Here is a 23,862-nt window from a genome sequence, read left to right on the forward strand (position 1 = left end):
GGAGACAGTGCGGGGTGGAAGCCATGATAGTGAAGCCTGCTTCAGTAGCCTCCCTCTTTTCTTTATTGTCGCCCCTCAAAGTCTCTTTCTTTAAGGATCAAAAAAAAAAAGGGGGGGGGGGAAGCGATAGGTGGAATAGCTCATCCCCTCGTTATTTCGTCCACCCATCAGGGCTAATATCTGACACATTAATTTTGGTTCATCAATTTCTAGTTCCACATTTTCTGTTTTTACCACACATGATTTTACATAGTCCATATCAACAGGCCCTTTTATTTCGACAAATTCAGTTTTTCTTTCTCCTTTTTGTACTTTTTCCTATCAACATTTTTTATTATAGGTTATTTGGACATGTTATGATCTTTCACATACTTTGTACAGTTGAGCTCACAATTAGAATACATTCGTAGGCCCATTTATCACAACATAATCCCTCTTTTATGAACCAATTATGCCTAGGTTCGAACATTTGTTCATAGAATCATAATTACAAAGAAAAATTATCTTAGTTTATGCTTAAGGAAAAAGAAAAAGGTTCTTGGTTATATTTTAAGGTGTGCAAATTCCTTATCTCAAAATTGGAATTTATAAATTTTACTTAATTAGATGTTACAAAAATTAAAGTTAAACTTTCCAGATGTTAACAAAGCTAAGAACTTACAACTCACTTCATTTGTAGCTAAAACAAAAGTTAAAACTGCTTCTGTTTAAAAACAAACCAGCTCTTATCACTTCTTTGGCTGTATGCCCAGAATGGGTAAAGATGGCAAGAACTTCCCCCCTCTTTTGTCACTTACACAGATAAAGCTGTACATTTACACAAACCATGAACATTTTATGCATTAATGGTTAAGCTTGTTCACTTGGAGAAAAACAGCCCTGGTGGCATTTGTACCTAAGTATATTCCCTCCTTTAAAAAGAAGCAACAAAACGATGTTCTTTTGGAACCACTTTTGTATTTGTGACCCATTTGCAACACCAAAGGTGGCAAAAACAGCAAGGAAAAAAATTGCAAAATCTAAACCACAAGGGAAAAAAACATTGCAAAACCAAAACAATTAGAAAAATTACCTAAAATTTAGTATTTCAAGAGCCCTTGGTTCTGGTGATTTGAGATTCAATTCACAGTCAGTGCAATAGCAGCCCTGAATTAAGATGGCATTTTGTTAACCAGAGGGTTACCCAAGGCATTATTTCAGTAAAAGTCTCTGTTAGCAACTTAACCTACAACAATTTAAAATAATTCATTTTTACCACTTTTGCTTTTTCTTAAAAATACTTTTTTCATTAAATCTTCAAGATTATTGCCAATTACAGTAACTGAAACCCTCAAAATAGAAGAAAAAATATGAAACAAAGCATGTGTTAGAATATTTTTTAAAGTTAATAGCTTTAAAATACTTGTTAACCCTCTTTTATTTTAAAGCAGAAACATTAACAGTTTGCTTTGCATGCTTATTTCAAACAAGCTCAATGTTTATTATAGACTATTGTGATATATTATGAACTTGCACATCCTTTTTACAGTTGAGCTCACAATCAGAGTAAATTTATAGGCCAAATTATCACAACAGGTCCTAACATGAATGGGACAGGGCATTCAAATGGGACCCCCTAGCCTGTGTGAGACAGGGCTTTCAAGTGAGAGCCTAGAGTGTGTGGGATACGGTCTCCCACAGTATTCTTGCGAGCAAGTTAAAGAAGTATGGGCTGGATGAATGGACTATAAGGTGGATAGAAAGCTGGCTAGATTGTTGAGCTCAATGGGTAGTGATCAATTGTTCGATGTCTAGTTGGCAGCTGGTATCAAGCAAAGTGCCCTAGGGGTCAGTCTTGGGGCCGGTTTCAACATCTTCATAAATGATCTGGAGGATGGCGTGGATTGCACCCTCAGCAAGTTCACGGATGACACTAAGCTGGGGGGAAAGGTAGATACGCTGGAGGGTAAGGATAGGGTCCAGAGTGACCTAGACAAATTGGAGGATTGGGCCAAAAGAAATCTGATGAGATTCAACAAGGACAAGTGCAGAGTCCTGCACTTAGGACGGAAGAATCCCATGCACGGCTACAGGCTGGGGACCAACTGACTCAGCGGCAGTTCTCAGAAGAGGACCTGGGGGTTACAGTGGATGAGAAGCTGGATATGAGTCAAGAGTGTGCCCTTGTTTCCCGGAAGGCTAACAGCATATTGGGCTGCATTAGTAGGAGCATTTCGACCAGATCGAGGGAAGTGATTATTCCCCTCTATTCGGCACTGGTGAGGCCACATCTGGAGTATTGCATCCAGTTCTTCCTCCCCTCTCCCCCCTCCGCCCCCGAAAGAATGTGGACAAATTGGAGAGACTCCAGCAGAGGGCAACAAAAATGATTAGGGGGCTGGGGCACATGATTTATGAGGAGAGGCTGAGGGAACTGGGCTTCCTTAGTCTGCAGAAGAGAAGAGTGACGGGAATTTGATAGCAGCGTTCAACTACCTGAAGGGGCGTTCCAAAGAGGATGGAGCTCGGCTGTTCTCAGTGGTGGCAGATGACAGAACAAGGAACAGTGGTCTCAAGTTGCAGTGGGGGAGGTCTAGGTTGGATGTTAGGAAACACTATTTCACTAGGAGGGAGGTGAAGCACTGGAGTGGGTTACCTAGGGAGGTGGTGAAACCTCCATCCATAGAGGTTTTTAAGGCCCAGCTTGACAAAGCCCTGACTGGGATGATTTAGTTGGGGTTGGTCCTGGTTTGAGCAGGGGGTTGGACTAGTTGACCTCCTGAGGTCTCTTCCAACCCTAATCTTCTATGATTCTATGGTGTTCCAGTGAGTTCCTCGCACGTATGGGCCTGGGCCTTCCTGTGGGGTTCTAGCGTATGTGCAACAGGGCATTCCCAGTGGGGGCCGAGTGCATATGGCCCTGGGGGTTTTGGTGGAACCTGAAGCCTGTGTGGGACAGGCATTCCAATGGGTCCCTAGTGTGTGTGGGTCTGGGCCTTGCAGTGGGGTCTAACATGTCACATGACAGTCCAGTGGAATCTAGCCTCTGTGTGACAGGGCATTCCAGTGGGAATTAGTGTGTATGGGATAAAACATTCCAGTGGGGTCCTAGCATGCATGGGACAGGGCGTTGCAGCCTCTCCCCTTAGTGTTAGTGGGACAGGGCATTCCACTGGGACTCAAGTGTGTTTGCAGTGGGGTGTTCTATTGAGTCCTTCCGTCCTAGCATGTGTGACAAAGGGTGTTTCAATGGGACAATAGCATGTATGGGATAGGGTGTTCCAGTAGGTCCCTAGCATGTGTGGTACTCAGCCTTCGAGTGGGATTCTAGCATGTGTGGGACAGGGCATTCCAGTAGGGTCCTAGCATGTGTAAGAAAGGGTGTTCCAGAGGAGTTCAAATTCCGAATTTGACATACGTTATTTTCAATTTTTGGCATCCCAGAGGAGCTTTGAAATTTTTGAGTGGGACACCTCAGCCTCTCTTTTCTCCTCCCCCTCCTTTGTTTTTCTTTTCTATCATCTTTTTTTCTTTGGGGAATAAAAAAATGAAATCTGATAGAAAAAATTCTGTGTTATAAGATTTTTATAAGAAGCTGGTTAATCACTCAAAGGTCAGGAAATGCAAAAACTAAGACTATACACACAACCATAACCTGGTCTCTTATGCATATGATTTATGATACGTAATATGTTCACATCCATAACTAATTTGATTATCACACAGTTTCTCAAATAATACACTATTTTATATTCCATATAAAACCATATTATATTCCAAAACCATATTAAAGAACATTAAGACTGCTAACTCTGCATTGTGATATAGTCTTTCTTGACAGGTTTCTATTTCCCAGAACCACTCATAAAGGGTGAAATTCACCCCTGTGCAAAGGGTCAACACAAGGTCTATGCGCCACGTAAGTCCCATTTTACACCCTATTTTGTTCAAACAATTTACCTAGACATCACCATTATCCCATCTTTTCTGAATCTAAAGCTATCAAAAATGTGGCAAAAAATTATATAATCAGAAAATATTTTTTCTAATCTTTCATTTCCCAAAATGGCTGACCATTCTCCATCAAACTTTCCCTGTACGTTCACCTTTGAGCAAAGAAAAGTGGCCCAATTCCGCGATGCAAAATGAGTGCTAAGTTGATGAGAACTAAAATATTTATACCCATTATACAGTTGCCTTGCCCATGTGCACACAACGTCAATGAAAAATCATGCTTCAGGACTGGAAAACTTCAGCCCAAAAAGTTTGGGAAGTTATGAGCAACTGAAAAACAAGGGGTAGAATGGAAACACCTGTAATCTTAACTATGGTTTTGCTAGCTACTTTTCTGGATTTTTTCTATAACTAGGTGTGCATGAATAGCATTTGTAGAATCCACAACATAAAGTGATAGTGAAAATTTGCTAGCATATATAGCAAATATATATATATAATTTGCTAGCAAAATATATATATTTTGTTGCATATATATATATGCAACAAAATTAGTTGCATAATTAGTTGCCTTGTCCCCTGAATTCAAGCTATGGAAGGCTGTGCTTGAGGAAATGTACAAAACATGGTCCACTACCAAAATTATTAGAATAAGTGCCCTAGAGATAAGAAAAATGTATATTAAAAGTCTAAATACACATCTGTATATGTAATGTTATAGAAAAATATAATATATTGTGCTACTTGCAATATAATATATAATCCTGCAATTACAGGCTGTATTGTAATACATATGCACAAGGGGGCAGAGTTAAGCTTATGTATGTAACCTTAATTTTGATGCTGCTTGATTCTTAAATCCTTAATTGTGCCACTGTGAAATTCTCTTAATGGTGGTTTTTTTTGTAGGGAACTTGGTCAAAATTGTAGAGAAATGGTGTTCCTACTCCTTTCCCCACTTGGTAAACATTTTCTTTATGCTATGGCCTATTTTAACTAGTCGGGGGAAATAAAAATCTTCCCATGACTCTGACTCAGTTTTTAAAAGTATTTTAAATGTAGTTTAAGAAGCCACTGTAATTATAGAGAATGTGCATTAGCAGGTTTTGGTGATTCTAGGCACAAAGCCAAAAGGTCTGTAATCAGTGCACAAGTAGCCTGCTATTTACGGCATGCCATGGCGTGGGTTATTGCTGCACTAAGCTGTTCCTGGGTTTTTTTGGAAGTACCCAACTGAGGCTGACAAGATTGTCCTTCAAGTTTCAATAGAACTCTGCACTATCTGCCCCAGATGCACTGCATCGGGGTCTGATCCAGAGCTCACTGAGCTATGTCTACATTGTGGGCACTTTAACAGTGGACCTGTAATATAGACGCTTCCTACAGAGACAAAAGGGTTTTTTTTTCCTCAGTATAACAGTGTCTACACTGGGAGTTAGACTGGTATAGCTACAGTTCTTGCGGAGGTGAATTTTCACATCTCTGAGCACTGTAACTATGTCAACCTAACTTTTTAAGTGTGGACCAGACCTAAGTTGAAGGAAAGACTCCCACTGGCTTCAGTGAGCTTTGGATAAGCCCTAACAGTGACAGTACCGTACAAAGAGCCCTTTACACACCCAGAGTCATAGGGAGAAAAAACAACCACAACAACAAATGCTCCATTCACCCGAAAACAAAAAAGCTATAGTTTATAAGCTTTGCTCTGTGGACCAGCAGTGGTCTGGAGAGAGGTGAATAGTCACATAGGGCTTGATTCTGCACTACCCTAGTCAGGAGACGCTATTATCTATTGACTTCCTAGGGCGCAGATTGCATTAGAAGAAAGCTAAACATGCCCTGCATACCTTCTTCATATTACTTTCCCATATAAATAGTTACTGTAGCCTTCACAGAGATGTTACATAATGGGGTGGGTCACTGCATTTGTGAATGTGAGAGGAGTTTTCAATTTCTGTCAAGAAATAGCTCACACCATGAAAAAAATTGACAGCCCCCACACTAGAGGATTAAAAACTGAATTCAAAGAAATAAATAATCCATTTGTATGTAAGATCGTTTCCATGTGCCCACAACTCTGTCTGACCTGTGAAACAAACTAACCCTACCCCAAATTCAGTGATTCTCTCAACCTAAGCCACTAGTATGAGTGCAAAATAAAGGCAGAACAAATACAGAATCAGTGACCATAAACCTGAGGTGGAAAATAACAGTAACAAATTACAGTAACAAAACTGAGTCAGGAAGAACTGTGCAATCAGCGTGAGAGTGGAGATGGTGAAACTAAGAGACACCATCTCCTGCAACACCAAAACATAAATGCAAGTAACAGTTTGTCTACATGGGGGCATCCAGGAAAGTTAATCCAAATTGAAGCCACTTTAATTCTGAATAATAGCATCTATATGGGATTTAGTGACATTTAACTAATCCACTTCAAATTCACACCTTTAGTTAATTTGGATTAACTTTCCTGGATGTCCCTGTGTAGAAAAGCCCTAAGATGCAGATGAAGTGAGCTGTAGCTCACGAAAGCTTATGCTCAAATAAATTGGTTAGTCTCTAAGGTTCCACAAGTACTCCTTTTCTTTTTCCTAAGCAAAATGTTTCTTTAGATGTTCAGAAGTAAATAAAGACCTTTCCATTAAAAATTGACCAGGAAAACTGCGGAATCCAGGGGGAAAGGAAAGATGCAACCCAGATAGCTTCAGCTTATATTGACTAGCCAACCAGTTGGACCAGACAATGGCCAATGGTCATGGGATAAAACCACACACATACACAAAAAAGCCCTATCCCAGCAGGAGCTTGAAACTTAACTGTGACTAAAACCCACAGTAGTGGGTAGAACTGTGGGAATAATTGATTTTTCAGCTCACTGGCAGTGTTGAAATAAGAAGAAGAAGAAGAAGAAGAAATGTTCAGGTTGACCAAAAAATGCAATTTTTCTGAATTTTCAGCAAATCATTTTGTAAGTTTTGTTTACTCTGCAATGAAACATTCTGAGTTGATTTTGACTAGTTTAAAACATTTTTATTGCTTTTAAATGAAATTGCAAGTAATTTTGAAATGAAAAGTTTTGAATTGAAAAATTGAAATGTCTTGTGTCAAAAAGGTCTAAATGAAATATTTTGACATTTTCAGGCGGGGGGGGGTGTTGACAGAAACAATTTGACAAACATGAATTTTCAGAATGTTTCAGCCAATCCAAACCTGCATTTTTCGGGGAGGGGGAAAACAACCAAAACCAAAAACTTTGGCCAGGATATTTCACCCAGCTTTAGTAAGGGGCTGGGTAGAGTCAGAACTTTTCTGCAGGACCCTCAAGAGGCCTTGTGTTTCCTCCAAAATGGTGGGCAGAATTTAGCCCTTGCCTGCCTCTGGCATATCCCGTGGAGTTCTGTCCTTGTCATTCTTTGGCACCAATTGCATAGTTTGTCATACCAATATATAATAATATTGAATTGAAGATTATTTTCTAGAGCATTAGCCTCTTTACTTAGTAGAGTTTTTTGTGTGATTTCTTTTCTTTCATATCTCACATGATTCTGTAAGCAATTTGGTTTCATACTTCCATCACATTAGCTTGCCCTGCAATGGCGAGAGAATAATGGTACATGTCATTCCTTTCTAGTATTTGAACACGGTTATTCCATATGAGAAGAAAGGGTCACCTCCCTCTGTCGAAGATCTGCAGATGCTGACAAACAGTAAGTTCCTGGGTTTGCCATACATATTATGTCAGAATGCCATTTTAGGGTATCATTTTAGGCTCTCTCAGTGGTAAGGCCATTTGGGTGCAGAAGGACTTGTGAAATTTAGCAGGATATTAGACCCTCTATCATTTTGACTCTACTGAGCTTGGTTCTGACCTAGAAATCCCAAATCTGTGAGACTGAAGCTCTATTTGAAGAAATTCATACATTTCATGACAATCATGTGCACTGGGTTTCATTTACAGGCTTGTATGTTCAGAGTGGAGCTGAATGACACATTAGCCAAAATAGGAAAAGGCAAGAAAGGATAGCACAGGGAGAGGATGTTTTTCAAATTCCTACAAACAAATAACATTCTTCTTCCTTATTTATCTGATTTCAAACTATTACACTTTTTTTTTTTTTTGCTGGCAATTAACTTCCAGCTTTCTATACTGGAAAATCATCATGTGCAAGAACATTTTGAAGGTTAAAGTGCATTTCATAAACATCCAACATCTATTAGTTAATGAATTTAGCCCCTAACTCTAACTTGGAACAGAAAATAAAAGGCCGATATGCTGTGACAAGCCTGGTACATTCTGGGAAACTCCTTCGGTTCCTTCTGTGTCTCCATGGCAACTGCGTATTGTATTGAATGAAGCAAACACTGGCTTCTGTTCTTCTGAAAGGAATGAAATGCTATGAATGGCTGTTTTATACAATTTCTGTATAAGTGACAGTTTGTGAGCAGTGTCAAAAACGGCTTGTCTCTAGTACCAAAAAACTTTCCAGCAAGATTACCAAGGATAAAATCTTTTGCATAATTAATTAGTGTGAAAATTGCATCAGGTTGTGATGAAAACATATGTTATATTTAGAAAGACATATCTCAGTGTTCTTTGAAGAACAACCAGCCCTACATTCACAGTCCCCTGAATTAAGGGCTTTTCTCTTCTGTTCAGTACACTGCCCACATCACCATGGTCCCAGAGCACCTTTCAGCAGTGCATTAGCAACATGATTAATATCTGTCTTGCGTCTCCCCCCCCCCCCCCACCGCCCACCCTGTAGGATTCCAAGTGGACAGAAAGATTAACAAGAATCACTGAAAGATGAAACTTGAACACATGAAGTGAAAACAGGAAGTGAAAGTTACAGAAAACAAAAGTGAATCTGACCACTCTATAATGCAGTATACCATACTTTGTCTTCCCATCAAAGGGATTCCAAGGGCTTTACAAACATTACTGACTGAAACCCCCGGCTTGCCCCAGGGGGCTGGAACAATGGTTATAGTGGGGGTGCTGAGAGCCATCGAACCAAACTGTAAATCCTGTATATAATGGAAACCACTTCTGGCCAGCACCTCTAACAGCACCCCAAGTTCCAGCGCCTAGGGATTGGGAGGTATCACGACCCGTGTTTTACAGGTGGTCACAGGGACATGACATGGCTTGTCCAAGTCACACAGTACGTCAATTTGAGAGCCCACAAGTCATTCAGGCCCAATTTGTCAAAGCAGCCACTGATTTGGGGTATCCCAAATTTGGTTGCCCAAGTTCAGACACTCAAAATCAACCTGTCATTTGTAAACAATTTGGCCTCAAACTCTATATGATATATATTGCCCATGGCAACCATTGTGTAGATTGTCCATATTTTATTTCGAGTACACTTAGAACACAGCATATTTTGAGGTTAGAAACTTAATTCTCGGGAAATTGTGGTGACTCATGGGAGATGTAGACCCGCCGTGGAGCCTGGCCCATTGAGGAGAATGAGGGAATGAGGCACCCAGAATTAAGACTCCAAGAGGCACCATGGTGGCATTTCCAAATTTAAATTTTCAGTTTCAAACTACAAGTTTTCAGACAAAAATGTTTTGCTTCAATTTTTCTCTGAAAAGTAAAATTTTTCATATGATTGTTTTCAAGCTGCTCTCCTTCATTCTTTTACTTGTGAAAAGAGACTGAAAACAGAAATACGTGTTCTTTGAGTACTGCCCTATGGCTGCTCCACTTCTGGTGCAATAGTTCTAATAACCTATGGACCTGTCTGTAATGGACAAAACTGGAGTCCTCGCTTCTTATGGGTACCATGTGTCTGTCAGTACCATGGGTCCCCATTGTCAGACCTCCATCTTCTGGTAGAACAGGACTCTCCATCCTTTTCTATGGTACTCCTCCATTAGATGATATTAAGGAGGATGAAGGAGACTTCCCGTTGGTCTCTTATATTTCTGTTCAGAGTTCTCCAGCATATCTGTTCAGTCACAGGGAAGATCACACTTGTCATCAAGGATGATGGAACCAGCCCAGCCTGCCACTCCCCCTCAATTGACATACTGGGATGACTGTAAGAAACCCAGGACTAGAACCAAGATCTACGGAGCCTGGGATGACTGGTAGTCCCACACTGCCACCGGGAGGCCATGCAGAGGCACAGATAGGGAGCACTATGGTAGGTGTGGCAGGAAATGCAGCCCAAGAGACCCAGAGCGATGGTATCCTGCAGCCCTCTCATTTCCAAGCTCTCTATATAACCCCAGGAGTTGTCCCAGGAAGTCATCTGGACAATCTCACAGACTTCAGCCTGCTGCAATGCCAGACCCTGCTTGATCTCCTGATCTCCAACCTCTGACTCCAGCCTGACTCTGACCCTGATTCCTGACTCTTAGTTCTAACCTGGTACTGCCTCTGATCTCTGGTCTTTGACCCCAGCCTGACCCTGACTCTTGCTTACAGAACCTGGATCTTGCGATCCCTCCAGCCCCTGCACAGTGACAACCACCCCCTGATGGGCAGACTTCAGCCCAATCATGAACAGTAGGCCAGACTGCCTATGACCCAGTCCATTACAACCAGCAGCAATTCACCAAACCACTGGTACCATTACATAGGGAGGCCAGAGTCATATGGTCCTTTCCTCCACAAACAGCCTTCTCATTGAAGAAAGCATTTGAGGAGCAGGAGGCCAGGGCAGATAAAGAGGCCACCCTTCAAACACCTATTTCATCCTCGTCTCCAGAGGAGGCAGTTATGCCTCCACCACCTTCCATGACCAATGATTTTTGGCAATTTCAACACCTCTATAGGGTAGCTGACACACTTCAAATTCCACTCAAGGAGGTTCCAGACTTACAGCACAAACTGTTGGATATCCTGCAGTCAGCAACAACCTCCAGGGCAGTGTTACCCATTAATGAGAAACTCCTGGATCAAGCTAAGACTGAAAAGCAAACACCTGCTGCCATTCTACCAACATGTAAATGAGTGGCTAAGAAGTATTATGTTCCCCCTAAGGATTCTGATTCTTTGTTCTCACACCCTCCTCCTAACTCACTGGTGGTGGGTGTGGTAAATGAGCAGGGTAGACAACACTTTTCCAAGTCTACCCCATATGACAGAGACTAAAAGAGACTGGATCGCTTTGGGTGGAAGTTCTACTCTTCAGCAACCCTGCAATTCAGGATTGTGAACTATCAGGCAGTCCTGGCCAAATATAAATTATATATGCATATATTACATAGGGAGCAATTCCAGTCCATCATCTCAGTGGGCCAGCCTAGAACCACGCTTCAAGCATCCTTCGATGTTATGGATGCTGCTTCCAGATCCATCTCCATAATGGGAAAAAATCAGAAAAAGAGAAAGGAAAGCAGGATCAAATATCTGAACTCTGGTTCTGTGCACTTCATCCCTTTCTCCCTCTTTGTGAGTATCCATTTAGAAAACAGTTCTCATAGGTGTTGATAGGAGTGGCAGTCTGACAACCATCCTCTCTTCACCAACAATGCCAGTCAGTTCTCAATGATTCAAGAGAATAAACTGCTAAGCTACCAGTAGCATTTTCAGCAGCATCAGAGTATGTGGATGTGGCAAGGTGACGATGCCGAACTGAGAACTGTGCAAGGGAAACTCCCTTCTAGGGACACTAGGCCCTATCCAGCCCCTACCCATGTAGGCTCAGGGCAAAGAGAAACTCCAGGGCACAGCAACTCAAGCCAGCTGGAGCAGCTACAAAAGCAGTTTCAGCAGCAGGCACCATGGGACATTGATGATGTCATGAGAATATGCTTTCTACATTAGACATGTTCTTTCGTCTACTGATTGGCTCTGGCTCTAACCTCTGGCATCCCTCTCCATCTCCCTCAAGTCTCTTCACTTCCGTCTCACTCAAGCTGTCTTCCATGCCCCCTCTCCTCTCCCTTCCCTTATTTTTCCTTTTAGTAAACCTCTTCCTGCCTTCATTGAATATAGATAGAAAAGAAAACCCATCCAAAAATTAATAAAAAAAAAAATAATTGTGGAACTAACATGACATTTGTAAACTATGACTCTGTTCACTTTGCTTGCATATTATATTCTTTGTCCCACTCCATGTCTGCCCTGTCTATTTAGATTGTGAGTTCTTTGGGGGAAGGGACTCTCTCTTACTTTATGGCCCTGATCCTGCAAATCTTTATTTATATGCTTCACTTTACACATTGTAAGATAGGCGCATGCGTTAAGTCTTTATAAGATAAGGGCCCCTGTTTGTACACTGTTTAATACAATGAGGCTCTGATCTTGGTTGCAGCTTCTATGTGCTCCAATATCATAAATAAATACATAAACAATGACAACTTGTAAAGTTCTTTAGTTCATAAAAAATTCCAGGATTAAATTGTACAGCCCTTTAATTTAAATTGGGGAAGTCTGAGTTTACTGGCTGCTCTTGAAAACATTGGTCTAAATGTTTTTGTGAGATTGTTGGACTTTAAAAACCTTCCAGCAATTAGATCCAGCTAAAGTGCTTCACACCTGCTCAACAGTTAAAAGTGCTTTTGATCAAACACACCCAATCCACTCTTTAACTATGCACATATACACTGTGAGTAGAGGGCAGGCCCGGGTTCCCCCTAACCCACCACTACAGAAACACCTCCTGGGTGGGGAAGATGGGCCCCTGTCAGGACAGGAGGCTAAACTGTTCTTGAATAAGCCCGTAGGGACAACAGAGACTGTAGGAGGTTCTCTCACCAACCTCCTTGCCGGTTTATGATGAAAAGGGCTCAGTAGACTGTACCCTGGCCCTAGAGAGAGAAGGGCTACATGGAGAGTCGCAGTGAGCCTCTGACTGAGGCTAGCATAAACCGCCTGGAAGCGCGGAACCCACAGGGACAAGGTAGGAGCTCTGCCACAACACTCATCACTCAAAAGTGAGAGAAATAAGAACCTAGCAACAAACACTACAGTGCATGAAGACTTTCAATGCCAGTATGTTCAAAACTACCAGGAAACAGACAATTTCGCTTTTTCCTCAGAACTCACCGAGATTTACAAAACAAGCCAAGTTTGAACAAAATTGGTTCAGCTGTTGTAGTTATCTTGCACACAATTCTTTCATGAAATTGCGTCTGCAGATCCCCACTGCCGGAGATACATGCCATGATTTGCAAGCCACAGACCCATTCATAGGAGTAAAAACTGCTAGGGAGAGCATACAGCCTTATAATCCAAAACAAATGAAAAACCAAGGGTATGAAAGACACTGCCCCTTACTAATCTCTCAGTTCCTCTCTTGCTGTCAACCACTATGGTCAGGAACCACCCCCTTGTTCCCTGCCTCAATGTAGGATTAGTGCTAACTATTAGAATATAATGTATTGTTGTTTGCTTTTTCTATTAGTTTTATTTCCTTCTTGGTAGTTAGATTAGTGCTTGTTTTTTAAGACCCTGGAAAAAGATAGAGAAGGTTGTACTTCTGTGCTATGTGTTCTTCCTCTTCCTTTATGTTTAACAGTAAAATAAGTACTGAGGAATATTACATATGCAATATGTAATAATATGTTACAATGGAATAAGGTCAGAATGAGACTTCTGCCACGTGTGCTCTAGCCATCTTCCTTCCTGCTTCATCTGTTACAATTAATCAGCTCTGATATATAAAAATATCAGAAGCAGTGAGCAAGGGAGGGAGGGATAGAGAGACCCGTATACCACCATGACCAGTGGTGACAAAGCTAGAAAGAGAACACTTAGTCACTGTATCAAGGACATAGATGGAGGACTGGTGATAGAACCGTATTTTTCCTCCCAGCCATACAAAACCAAACTGGTTCTCAAAAAGAAAAGGAGGACTTGTGGCACCTTAGAGACTAACCAATTTATTTGAGCATGAGCTTTCGTGAGCTACAGCTCACTTCATCAGATGCACTGGTTCTATTAGCCTCTAAGGGTAGGCCATTCAGATGGGTACACAACCCCTAAAGGAACTGTATACCTTGACCTCTAAATGGAGGACATTCCCTGCGTGGTGGAATGAGTTTAACCATCCTAGAACCTTACAACCCTTTACAAATCTGCATAACTACTGTGTGATAAAGCATAGAAGTTTGTGCACATATGGGGCTACATTCCCAAAGAGACTTAGGAAACTAACCGCTACTTTAGGTGCCTAAATCCCAGAATCAGGCTCCGCTGGGATTCACAAAGCCCTGCTCAGCTCTAGCCGAACCCTGCCAGTGCCTAAATGTACTGGGTGCCTACATTTTTGCAGTAAAAGTCTCTGAGCATACACATACACGTATTCCCTTGCGTTTTTTTTGTCGATGTGTAGAATGCATTTTGTTATGTGCACCAATATTGAGATAATGTGCGGATGTGCGCCACCAGTAGAAACAAAAAACCTAGATATAATATATATTTTTTAAAAGATACCATAGGGATAATTACTCCAGCCTGGTCAGCCTAGCCATTTTAGAACTCACTATTCAAATAATTAAATTTAAGCATAAGAAAGAAATAAAATTACGAAGTGCATAGACCAGTCAAACAGCACTTTGAAAGAATAAAATGACAGAGAATATATGTGCATTGCAGGAAGTACAACAACACAAGTATGTGTTGGGAGGTGAGTGTGAAAGAGACAGAGAGTGTGTGTGTGTCAGAGACAGTGTGTGTGTGTGAGGGAGAGACACACACAAATAATGTGTATGTGTGAGACAGACAGTGTGTGAGAGAGACACAATGTGTGTGTGTGAAACAGAGACAGTGTGTGTATGTGTGTGCATGAGAGAGACACAGAGACTGTGTGTGTGTGAGAGAGAGAGACTGTGTGTGATTGAGAGGCAGGCAGAGACCTTGTGTATTTGAGACAGAGACAGAGTGTGTGAGACAGACAGTGTGTGTTTGTGTGTGTGTGAGAGAGAGACACTGAGACAGTGCGTGTATGTGAGACTGTGTGTGTGAGAGAGACAATGTGTGTGTGAGAGACAGACTGTGTGTGTGTTAGACAATACGTCTGTGAGACAGAGACAGACTGTATATGTGTGAGACACAGAGACAGTGTGTGTGACACAGAAACAGTGTGTGTAAATGTGTCAGGCAGAAACAGTGTGTGTGAGAGAGAGACAGCTTGTGTGTGTGTGAGAGAGACAGAGACAGTGTGTGAGTGTATGTGTGCATGTGAGAAAGACACAGGGACTGTGTGTGAGACAGAGATCATGTGTATGTGTGTGCATGAGAGAGACAGAGACAGTGTGTGTGAGTGAGAGAGAGACACACACAGTGTGTGTGTATGTATGTGAGACACAGAGACAGTGTGTGTGAGAGAGAGAGAGACAGACTCTGTGTGTGCGTGTGTGAGAGACACACACACACACACACACACACACAGAAACTGTATGTGTGCAGGGAGGTGGTGGACTCTCCATCAGTAACACTGCTCAAACTCTATGCCACCTTTCACAGGATTGGGCACAATGTGCTGGCAACTTGCGTACAAGAGCTGGCTGGAGTGGACAGTGCAGCAATATGATGGTTTTATTCATTCCAGGATTCAGGAAGGGTCAGGGGCCAGCTGCTTCTTAGGCCTCAAAGCCCTCCTATCGAGAAAAATTCTGCCTCCCCTCTTCCTTAGTATTTATGGCAGATCTTCAGAAAAGCCCCTCCCACTTTGTCAGCGATACAGGTTTCATAGCCAGTATGCGCTCTGTTGCCTACAATAGCCTGACGATGCAGATTTACAACTTCTTCTGAACCCAGCTCTCATGAAATAATGTTGATGGGAAGTAAGTAATGTATTGAGAACCTAGCCAAGACATAGATTACACTGTCCATCAAAGGCAGCTATTCTCAGTCTGTCAAGATAGTACAAAGTCTTGGAGTTTGCTCAATATGCTTAGATAGAAACAGTGGCAAGAAATACATTCTTCCATCTCTAGCATGTCAGGACATTATTCTACTTATCTCAGGAGAGGTACTATTCCCAGTGATCCATGAGTTCATCATCTCCAGGCTGGACTATTGTAACTCACGTTATCTGGAGCAGAAGGTGGAGACAACACATAAACTTCAGATTGTGCAGAGTGCAGCAGCTGCCTAATTAGCAGGAAAACCCACCAAGAACACACCACACTGTGTTTTCTAAGTGCCAATTCAAGGAACTGGTTTTAATCTTTAAGATGCTCAAAGCACTGGGGGCTGGCTATATCATCCACTTCATTGAGATAATTATGCACCTCAGAGATAAGGCAGCTAACAGCACCAGGATGAAGCTCATGAGAACTGGAGATTCTGGTAAAGCAGTTAACTGAAACACTAGGGATTTACAGATCTCTACAGAAAATATGCACAGGTACTCAACCTCAGGGCCAGGTAGCCAGTGTTTTACCTCAGGCACATTTCTGTGTGGCCCTCCTAGGCCCCTCCTGCACAACCATGCACATTAGAAACATAATTTTTTTAAAAAATGAAAGTTTAGATTCTGTTATCATACCATGCCCAGAAGCCAGGTACCAGCTTGTTGAACCCTAATCTGCCCTGCTTTTCCCAGCTGCTCATCCTAAACTACTCCTCTGGTTTAGCAGCTACCTAGGGAATCCCTTCCTGACTGGCCATGATAAAGCACTCCTGTGAGGTGCTTCCTTTTCAAAGTAAGAGCAGGTCTCTCTCATTGGGGGTTGGACTACATGACCTCCTGAGGTCCCTTCCAACCCTGATATTCTATGATTGGCTCATGCAGCTCATAGCCTCTGATCAGTCTGTCAATTAGTGCAAGGTGGTAGTGAGTTTGTGATGTAGGAACTAGAGCTGAGACCCATCAAACTCCCCTCCCATAGGTCCATCAAATATCCATTAGGTAGCAACAACATTTAGTCCTTGCTGAGCTTGTCTGAATGAAAGTGGTAATTAACAGGTGGAAGGCTCTGTAGCCCATTAGCAATACCCAGAGCCACAGAGGTAAGTATTAATTTAAGAGCAAGGGATCCCTAGAAATCAAGTTTAAAAATCAAGCACTTCGAAGTTACAAAATGCCAGAATTAAGTCTTGTGCGACCTTAATTCAGCCCCTTGTGCATAAGTGTAATGATATAGCCTGTAATTACATGATCACAAACTATTTGTTCCCCAGAACCCTGCAACTTTCAGTGGAAATTTTCAGTGTGTGAATTATTGTTATTATAAAACCCTGATTTATTTCTTCATGGGCCTCTCTATAGTTCTCATTATGACAGTATCTCAGAGCTTCACAAACATGATGAATTTATCTTCACACCACCACTGCAAGATAGGGCACTACTCTTATCCCCATTTTATGGGTGGGAACTGACACAGAGAGAGATTAAGGCAGGATTCCTGCTACAAGAAACAGCCTTCTGACATAATCCAGATTTATTTTCTGAATACAGTCCATCTTCTGAAATTAATGAGGTAGGGAATCCTGTGGAAAAAGTAACATGTAAATTTGTAATTAATGACAGTATCATAATGCATATGCATGTGGGAGGCAAATTAAAGTTGCATGGAGACTCTTAGATCTAGCATTTTCTAACTTTTAAGTGCTTGACTTCACAACCTAAATACAAAAATTTTTAAACAAATTCTGTCATATGCAACAGTAACAGCCATTGCACATGTCGTCAGAAGGGTTTGAATGCTAAACCTTCAGAACGAATCCTGGGGCAATGGAGAGTAGAGGAAGACCATTTTTGTGTGTCCTGACTGCTTCAGAGTGGCACTGGAGGATCATGATGTCTGGGAACCAATCTGAAGTACAGATGGAGTCTTTGCAGACTCTATGCAGCTGGGCACCGTGCTCAGAGTAGATGGATTTTTCAAGTTTTAGCTTCAAATCTGTACAAGTGCTACTGAGCATGTGCAAATGATGACATTCTGGGTTTTTAATTTGGCCAGATCTGTGTGGATTTTTCACCAGGTTAGCAAAAAGCATCTATCTGACCATCCTGCGCCCTCAATACGGCTTTTAAAAATACTGCCAGCTCTCCTGGACTCCTTTCCCCCTCATCTTAGCCTCCCATTGGATCCTGCCCATCAGTTCCCTGAGGGAGTCAAAGTCTGCTTTTCTGAAATCCAGGGTCCATATTCTACTGCTCTCCTTTCTTCCTTTTGTCAGGATCCTGAATTCGACCATCTCATGGTCACTGCTGCCCAGGTTGCCACCCACTTCTACTTCCCCTACCAATTCCTCCCTGTTTGTGAGCAGCAGGTCAAGAGGAGCCTGGCCCTAGTTGGTTCCTGCAGCACTTGCACCAGGAAATTGTCCCCAGCATTCTTCAAAACTTTCCCGGATTGTCTGTGCACTGCTGTATTGCTCTCCTAGCAGATGTCAGGGAGATTGAAGTCTCCCAAGAGAACCAGTGATCTGGAAACTTCTGTTAGTTGTCCAAAGAAAGCCTCATCTACCTCATCCTCCTGGTCTGGTGGTCTGTAGCAGACACCCACCACGACACCACCCTTGTTGCTCTCACCTCTAAAATTAACCCAAAGATTCTCAACAGGCTTTTCTTCGGTTTCATACTGGAGCTCTGAGCAATCATACTGCTCTCTTACATGCAGTGCAACTCCTCCACCTTTTCTCCCCCGCCTCTCTTTCCTGAACAGTTTATACCCATCCATGACAGTGCTCCAGTCATGTGAGTTACTCCACCAAGTGTCTGTTATTCCAAGCACATCATCGTTCCTTGACTGTGCCAAGACTTCCAGTTCTTCCTGCTTGTTTCCCAGGCTTCTTGCGTTCGTGTACAGGCACCTAAGATAACTAGCCGATTGCCCTGCTTTCTCAGTATGAATAAGGAGGCCTCCCCTGTTGCACCCTCCTCCTTGTGTTTCCTCCTGGTATCCCACTTCCCCATTTACCTCAGGGCTTAGCTCTCCATCCCCCGGAGAACCTAGTTTAAAGCCCTCCTCACTAGGTTAGCAAGCCTGCCTGCAAAGATGCTCTTCCCTCTCTTCGTTAGGTGGATCCCATCTCTTCCTAACAATCCTTCTTCCGGGAACAACATCCCATGATCGAAGAACCTAAAGCCCTCTCTCTGACACCACCTGCGTAACCATGCATTTATTTCCACAATTCGATGGTCCCTACCTGGGCCTTTTCTTTCAACAGGGAGGATAGATGAGAACACGACTTGTGCCTCAAACTCCTTTATACTTCTTCCCAGAGCCACGTAGTCTGCAGTGACCTGCTCAAGATCATTCTTGGCAGTATCATTGGTGACCACATGGAGAAGTAGGAAGGGGTAGCGATCCGAGGGCTTGATGAGTCTCAGCAGACACTCCGTCACATCCTGAATTCTAGCTCTAGGCAAGCAACACACTTCTCGAATTTCCCAGTCTGGATGGCAGATTTTACATATTATATTGCATTATAATATGTTAATACTATATATTTAAGAAAAGATAAACATTGAAATGTTTCTGAATTAATTTTTTTAATGTCTATTACATGAGAAAGTTTGAATTTTTGAGTTTTTGTTCTGATTCGGAACAAAAACAGATTTCAATACTTTGGAATTTCCCAGGAGATGGAAATTCCTTTTTCTAACCAGCTCTATTCAGGACCTTCAGATTCAGATTCGGGATCTCTGTTACTTGAGGTAAAGGAATAAGTGGTAGCAGATGTCACTTCTTTAATCTTCTGTGTGAACCAGCCACTAGAGGGAGGATGTTGCATGCTAATTGCTAGACAACAGTCGAGTGTTGAGAATCAGCATACCGGCGCTTTATCTTTGACTCTGAGAGTGGAATGTGGTGTAATGGTTCAAATGTAACTTCCAGACAAGATAACCAAATACTGTGCATAGATTTGGCACGATCGTTCTGAAATGCGTATGGCTAAGTGGATGAGACTTGCGCTGGCCACCTTAGAGACCTGAGTTCTACTTCCGGCTCCGTGAGAGGTAATCTTTTATAATTACCTTACCGGATCTGTCAAGTGGGGGGAATTATACCCGTCTTCCTACTAAGTGAGGTGTGTGAAGCCTTGTTTCAAAGGTTTGGGAAGTTCACGGAAATATAACATGTGGTAGGGGTGAGATTTGACCTCCTGTTTTTATGGCCCCCAGGCTTTTGTATGTCTTTCACATAAATTCTCCCTGAGACTGGTAAAAATCAATGTTTTAACAATGCTGAGGGAGCCACGGCATCTTCACATTTAGAGGACTGTCCCATGAATGTGAGGTTGGGTGATGATCCTACCAGGTGCTCTCTCCAAGCATTCACCTTTCCAAGAGTGCTCCCCCTAAACTGCCCTTCTCTGAATGTTCACATTAAACAGCTCCCCAGGCATGCCCCTAAACTATTCCTTCCTGAGTGCACACACCAAACCACTCCCCAGATGTTCACCATGTTCACCATGAGGTGCTCACTTAACCAATTCGTCAGGTGATCACACTGAAGAGTGATCTTCAGATCACTGAAGATACTAAACTGGGAGGAGTGGTAGATACGCTGGAGGGGAGGGATAGGATACAGAAGGACCTAGACAAATTGGAGGATTGGGCCAAAAGAAATCTGATGAGGTTCAATAAGGATAAGTGCAGGGTCCTGCACTTAGGACGGAAGAACCCAATGCACAGCTACAGACTAGGGACCGAATGGCTAGGCAGCAGTTCTGCGGAAAAGGACCTAGGGGTGACAGTGGACGAGAAGCTGGATATGAGTCAGCAGTGTGCCCTTGTTGCCAAGAAGGCCAATGGCATTTTGGGATGTATAAGTAGGGGCATAGCGAGCAGATCGAGGGACGTGATCGTTCCCCTCTATTCGACATTGGTGAGGCCTCATCTGGAGTACTGTGTCCAGTTTTGGGCCCCACACTTCAAGAAGGATGTGGATAAATTGGAGAGAGTCCAGCGAAGGGCAACAAAAATGATTAGGGGTCTGGAACACATGAGTTATGAGGAGAGGCTGAGGGAGCTGGGACTGTTTAGCCTGCAGAAGAGAAGAATGAGGGGGGATTTGATAGCTGCTTTCAACTACCTGAAAGGGGGTTCCAAAGAGGATGGCTCTAGACTGTTCTCAATGGTAGCAGATGACAGAACGAGGAGTAATGGTCTCAAGTTGCAGTGGGGGAGGTTTAGATTGGATATTAGGAAAAACTTTTTCACTATGAGGGTGGTGAAACACTGGAATGCGTTACCTAGGGAGGTGGTAGAATCTCCTTCCTTAGAGGTTTTTAAGGTCAGGCTTGACAAAGCCCTGGCTGGGATGATTTAACTGGGAATTGGTCCTGCTTTGAGCAGGGGGTTGGACTAGATGACCTTCTGGGGTCCCTTCCAACCCTTATATTCTATGATTCTAAGAGCTGAATTAAACAAGGAAGTTGTGGAACTCATACAGACTCTGCCCACAAATGAAGATTTGCACAACTTAAGTTGGATGCCACTCATGGCAGCTGTATAGATGTTAAAAATATGATCAGGTCTCCCCTCTGGCCTCCTCAGACTCCCTCTGAATGGAGCTGATGGATTCCTTGGGCTCAGGTCCCCTTGTTGGCGTTCAGATTTGCCAATGGACTCCACTGGGCTTCTCAGGCTTGGAAGCCTCACCTGGCTCCTTACATCTGGATTCCTTTCTATAGAGATCAGATGCCCTGCTGCGTTTTGTTAGACACTTTAGGCTTGAGTCCTTCCCGGCTAAATAAAAGAATAAATGGTGGTACCCTCCAAAATGCCACCTATTTCTGGGGCTCCCCAACCAGTGACTATTTGGTTTGGCCCAAACCTTTTTTTAAAAAATTTGGAACTGCCAGTAAGCGAAAAAATCAGTTATTCACCCAGCTGTAGACAAGACGTAATAGATAGATGAGCCAGACAAGGGGGCAAGAGGAGGGAGGATGAGATAACAATATAATAGGATGTATTCGCATAGATTTATTGGGTGCACAATGCACAGGTGTAGGAAGGCAATTAGTAGCAAAGTCAGTTTTGTTCAAATTTAACACACACACAGAGAGAAAATCATCCTTGTGCTGAGAGCACAAGCATGGAAAACTTCAGCCCCAAAATAATGTTTGCTATGAAAGGAGCATTACAACCTCAACAATAGCATGCACTGGCATGTCTCTGCAATAGAGGAATCATTCTCTACTGGAGTGGAATGTGGAAGTCAGGGGGGCTGGAACAATTTGTATAGTGGGGGTGCTGAGAGCCACTGAACCAAACTGTAAACCCTGGATATGATGGAAACTGCTTCAAGCCAAAGGGTGCTGCAGCACCCTTAGTTCCAGCACCTATGGTGGAAGCTATTTAACAATGACTAGCAGCAGTACAGAAAGTGAAGAGAAATCTCATGTCCACTTTAAACTACAAAAGAATTTGTGTTGGCCAAGTGTTAGAATTGACTGGGATTTACTAGGTTTACAGCTATGCTCTTGAATGACTTTTGAACTTTAATGAGTCAAGAACTTGCTATTAAGTGTTCCCTTAAAGCAGTCAGCTTCTACACAGCCCAGTGACTCTAACACCATGGTGGGATATTAATTTAATAGTAGTTCTCAGATAGTTCTCAATTACACCAGTGTAAATCTGGAATAATCCCACTGATCTCCATGGAATTCCTCCGATTTATACCACTGTACCTGCGTTCAGAACCTGGCTCCAAGAGAGGAGATTGCCACTCACTATCTCAGCATTACTTCCAGCAGCACCCTAGGGTGTCCTGGAGATCTAGCCCAACAGGGCTTGTATTGAAAAATCTAATGAGGTCACAGCCCAAGATGGCATGTCTGCAGAACATTGCAAATTATTCCTTATTGTGCCCCCAGGATCAGCATTACCATCCTGTCTTATTACTTAGGAACTTAAAATTAAGTAATTAATTAAATGAGAGAGAGAGATAATGTGGTACTGATTCTGGGCAGCAGCTCTGGAAACTTCTGGAAGTTCTTTAGTTTTATTTCTGCATATTTTCACAGTATCAACTGTTTGTACGATTTCACAGCACAATAGAGTCCCTGTTCATACACATGCACATATGCATGCTTACACATAGCCCTCTTCCACACCCACATACCTGATAGATATGAGAAACTCCCATTAATTGAACTGGCAATTCCTTGTGTCCTGTGGTGGGAGTATAAGGTCCCTGGTTTCACTGAACAATTTCTAGGCCCTGGCTGAAAGCCAGGCATTGGTGTGTGGCTGAAGCCATAAAATTCTTCTGCTTTTCAAGGGTCATTCTCATGATTGTTTCCTCTTTTTCCAGTTCTTTTTGCAATGAAGGAGGATAACGAGAAGGTCCCTACATTGCTAACGGACTACATTTTAAAAGGTAATAAAATGTCAAAGAAACAAACAAAAACCCTAACAAGAACCAGAACAATTCTAGACACCATGACAATTAGTACCAACTCAGCAATTATTATTTTCTTAAGACCAACACTGAGCTTGGCCTTTTACAAACATATCCAGAGACCATTTCAGACTGGAAATAAGCCATACATTTTTAACAATGAGAATAATTAACTCCTGGAACAACTAACTAAGGGTCATGGTGAATTCTGCATCACTGGCACATTTAAAATCAAGATTGGATGTTTTGGGGGAGGTTCTGTGTCCTGTGCTATACAGGAGGTCAGACTAGGGGATCACAATGGTCCCTTCTGGCCTTGGGATCTATGACTACACTGGTCCTGGCCCAAAGACCTTTCATCTTGACTCAGACAAAACTGTTCAGGTAATGGTAGAAACTCAAGTGGGTGCAAAAATCTTGCATAAGTCATTATTGAATAGCTTAATGGAAAAGTTTGTTTGAAGATTTTGCATTTTGCTCCCCAGGGAGCATAGTGCTGTTATACTCAATGGGCTTTGGATTAAATCATACAGCCTTCATCCTGCCGGTCATGACGTGGTGCAAAGCAGCACGCAAAGAAATAAATTAATTACAGTTGCTTAATATTCATTGTTGAATTTCTCAAGAATAGTAAAGTATTTTTTCTGTTCTGTAAAT

The 23,862-nt window shown here is 42.4% G+C and overlaps 1 protein-coding gene across 4 annotated transcripts in view; it reads left to right on the forward strand.

The window, feature by feature from the left end:
• The window catches only part of FEZ1 (fasciculation and elongation protein zeta 1), a 174,872-nt gene that overhangs the window by 141,170 nt on the left and 9,840 nt on the right, over positions 1-23,862 (forward strand). For 3 of the 4 annotated variants that reach the window (XM_048827283.2, XM_048827286.2, XM_048827284.2), the window contains 2 exons: positions 7,568-7,643; positions 23,119-23,184. In XM_048827283.2, the coding sequence (XP_048683240.1) occupies positions 7,568-7,643; positions 23,119-23,184 (142 nt within the window). The remainder of the gene's footprint in view (positions 1-7,567; positions 7,644-23,118; positions 23,185-23,862) is intronic. The other variant, XM_048827285.2, reaches the window with a different exon arrangement.

This window comes from Caretta caretta, chromosome 22 (assembly GCF_965140235.1).
Source record: "Caretta caretta isolate rCarCar2 chromosome 22, rCarCar1.hap1, whole genome shotgun sequence".
In the NCBI taxonomy this organism is placed as follows: domain Eukaryota; kingdom Metazoa; phylum Chordata; order Testudines; family Cheloniidae; genus Caretta; species Caretta caretta.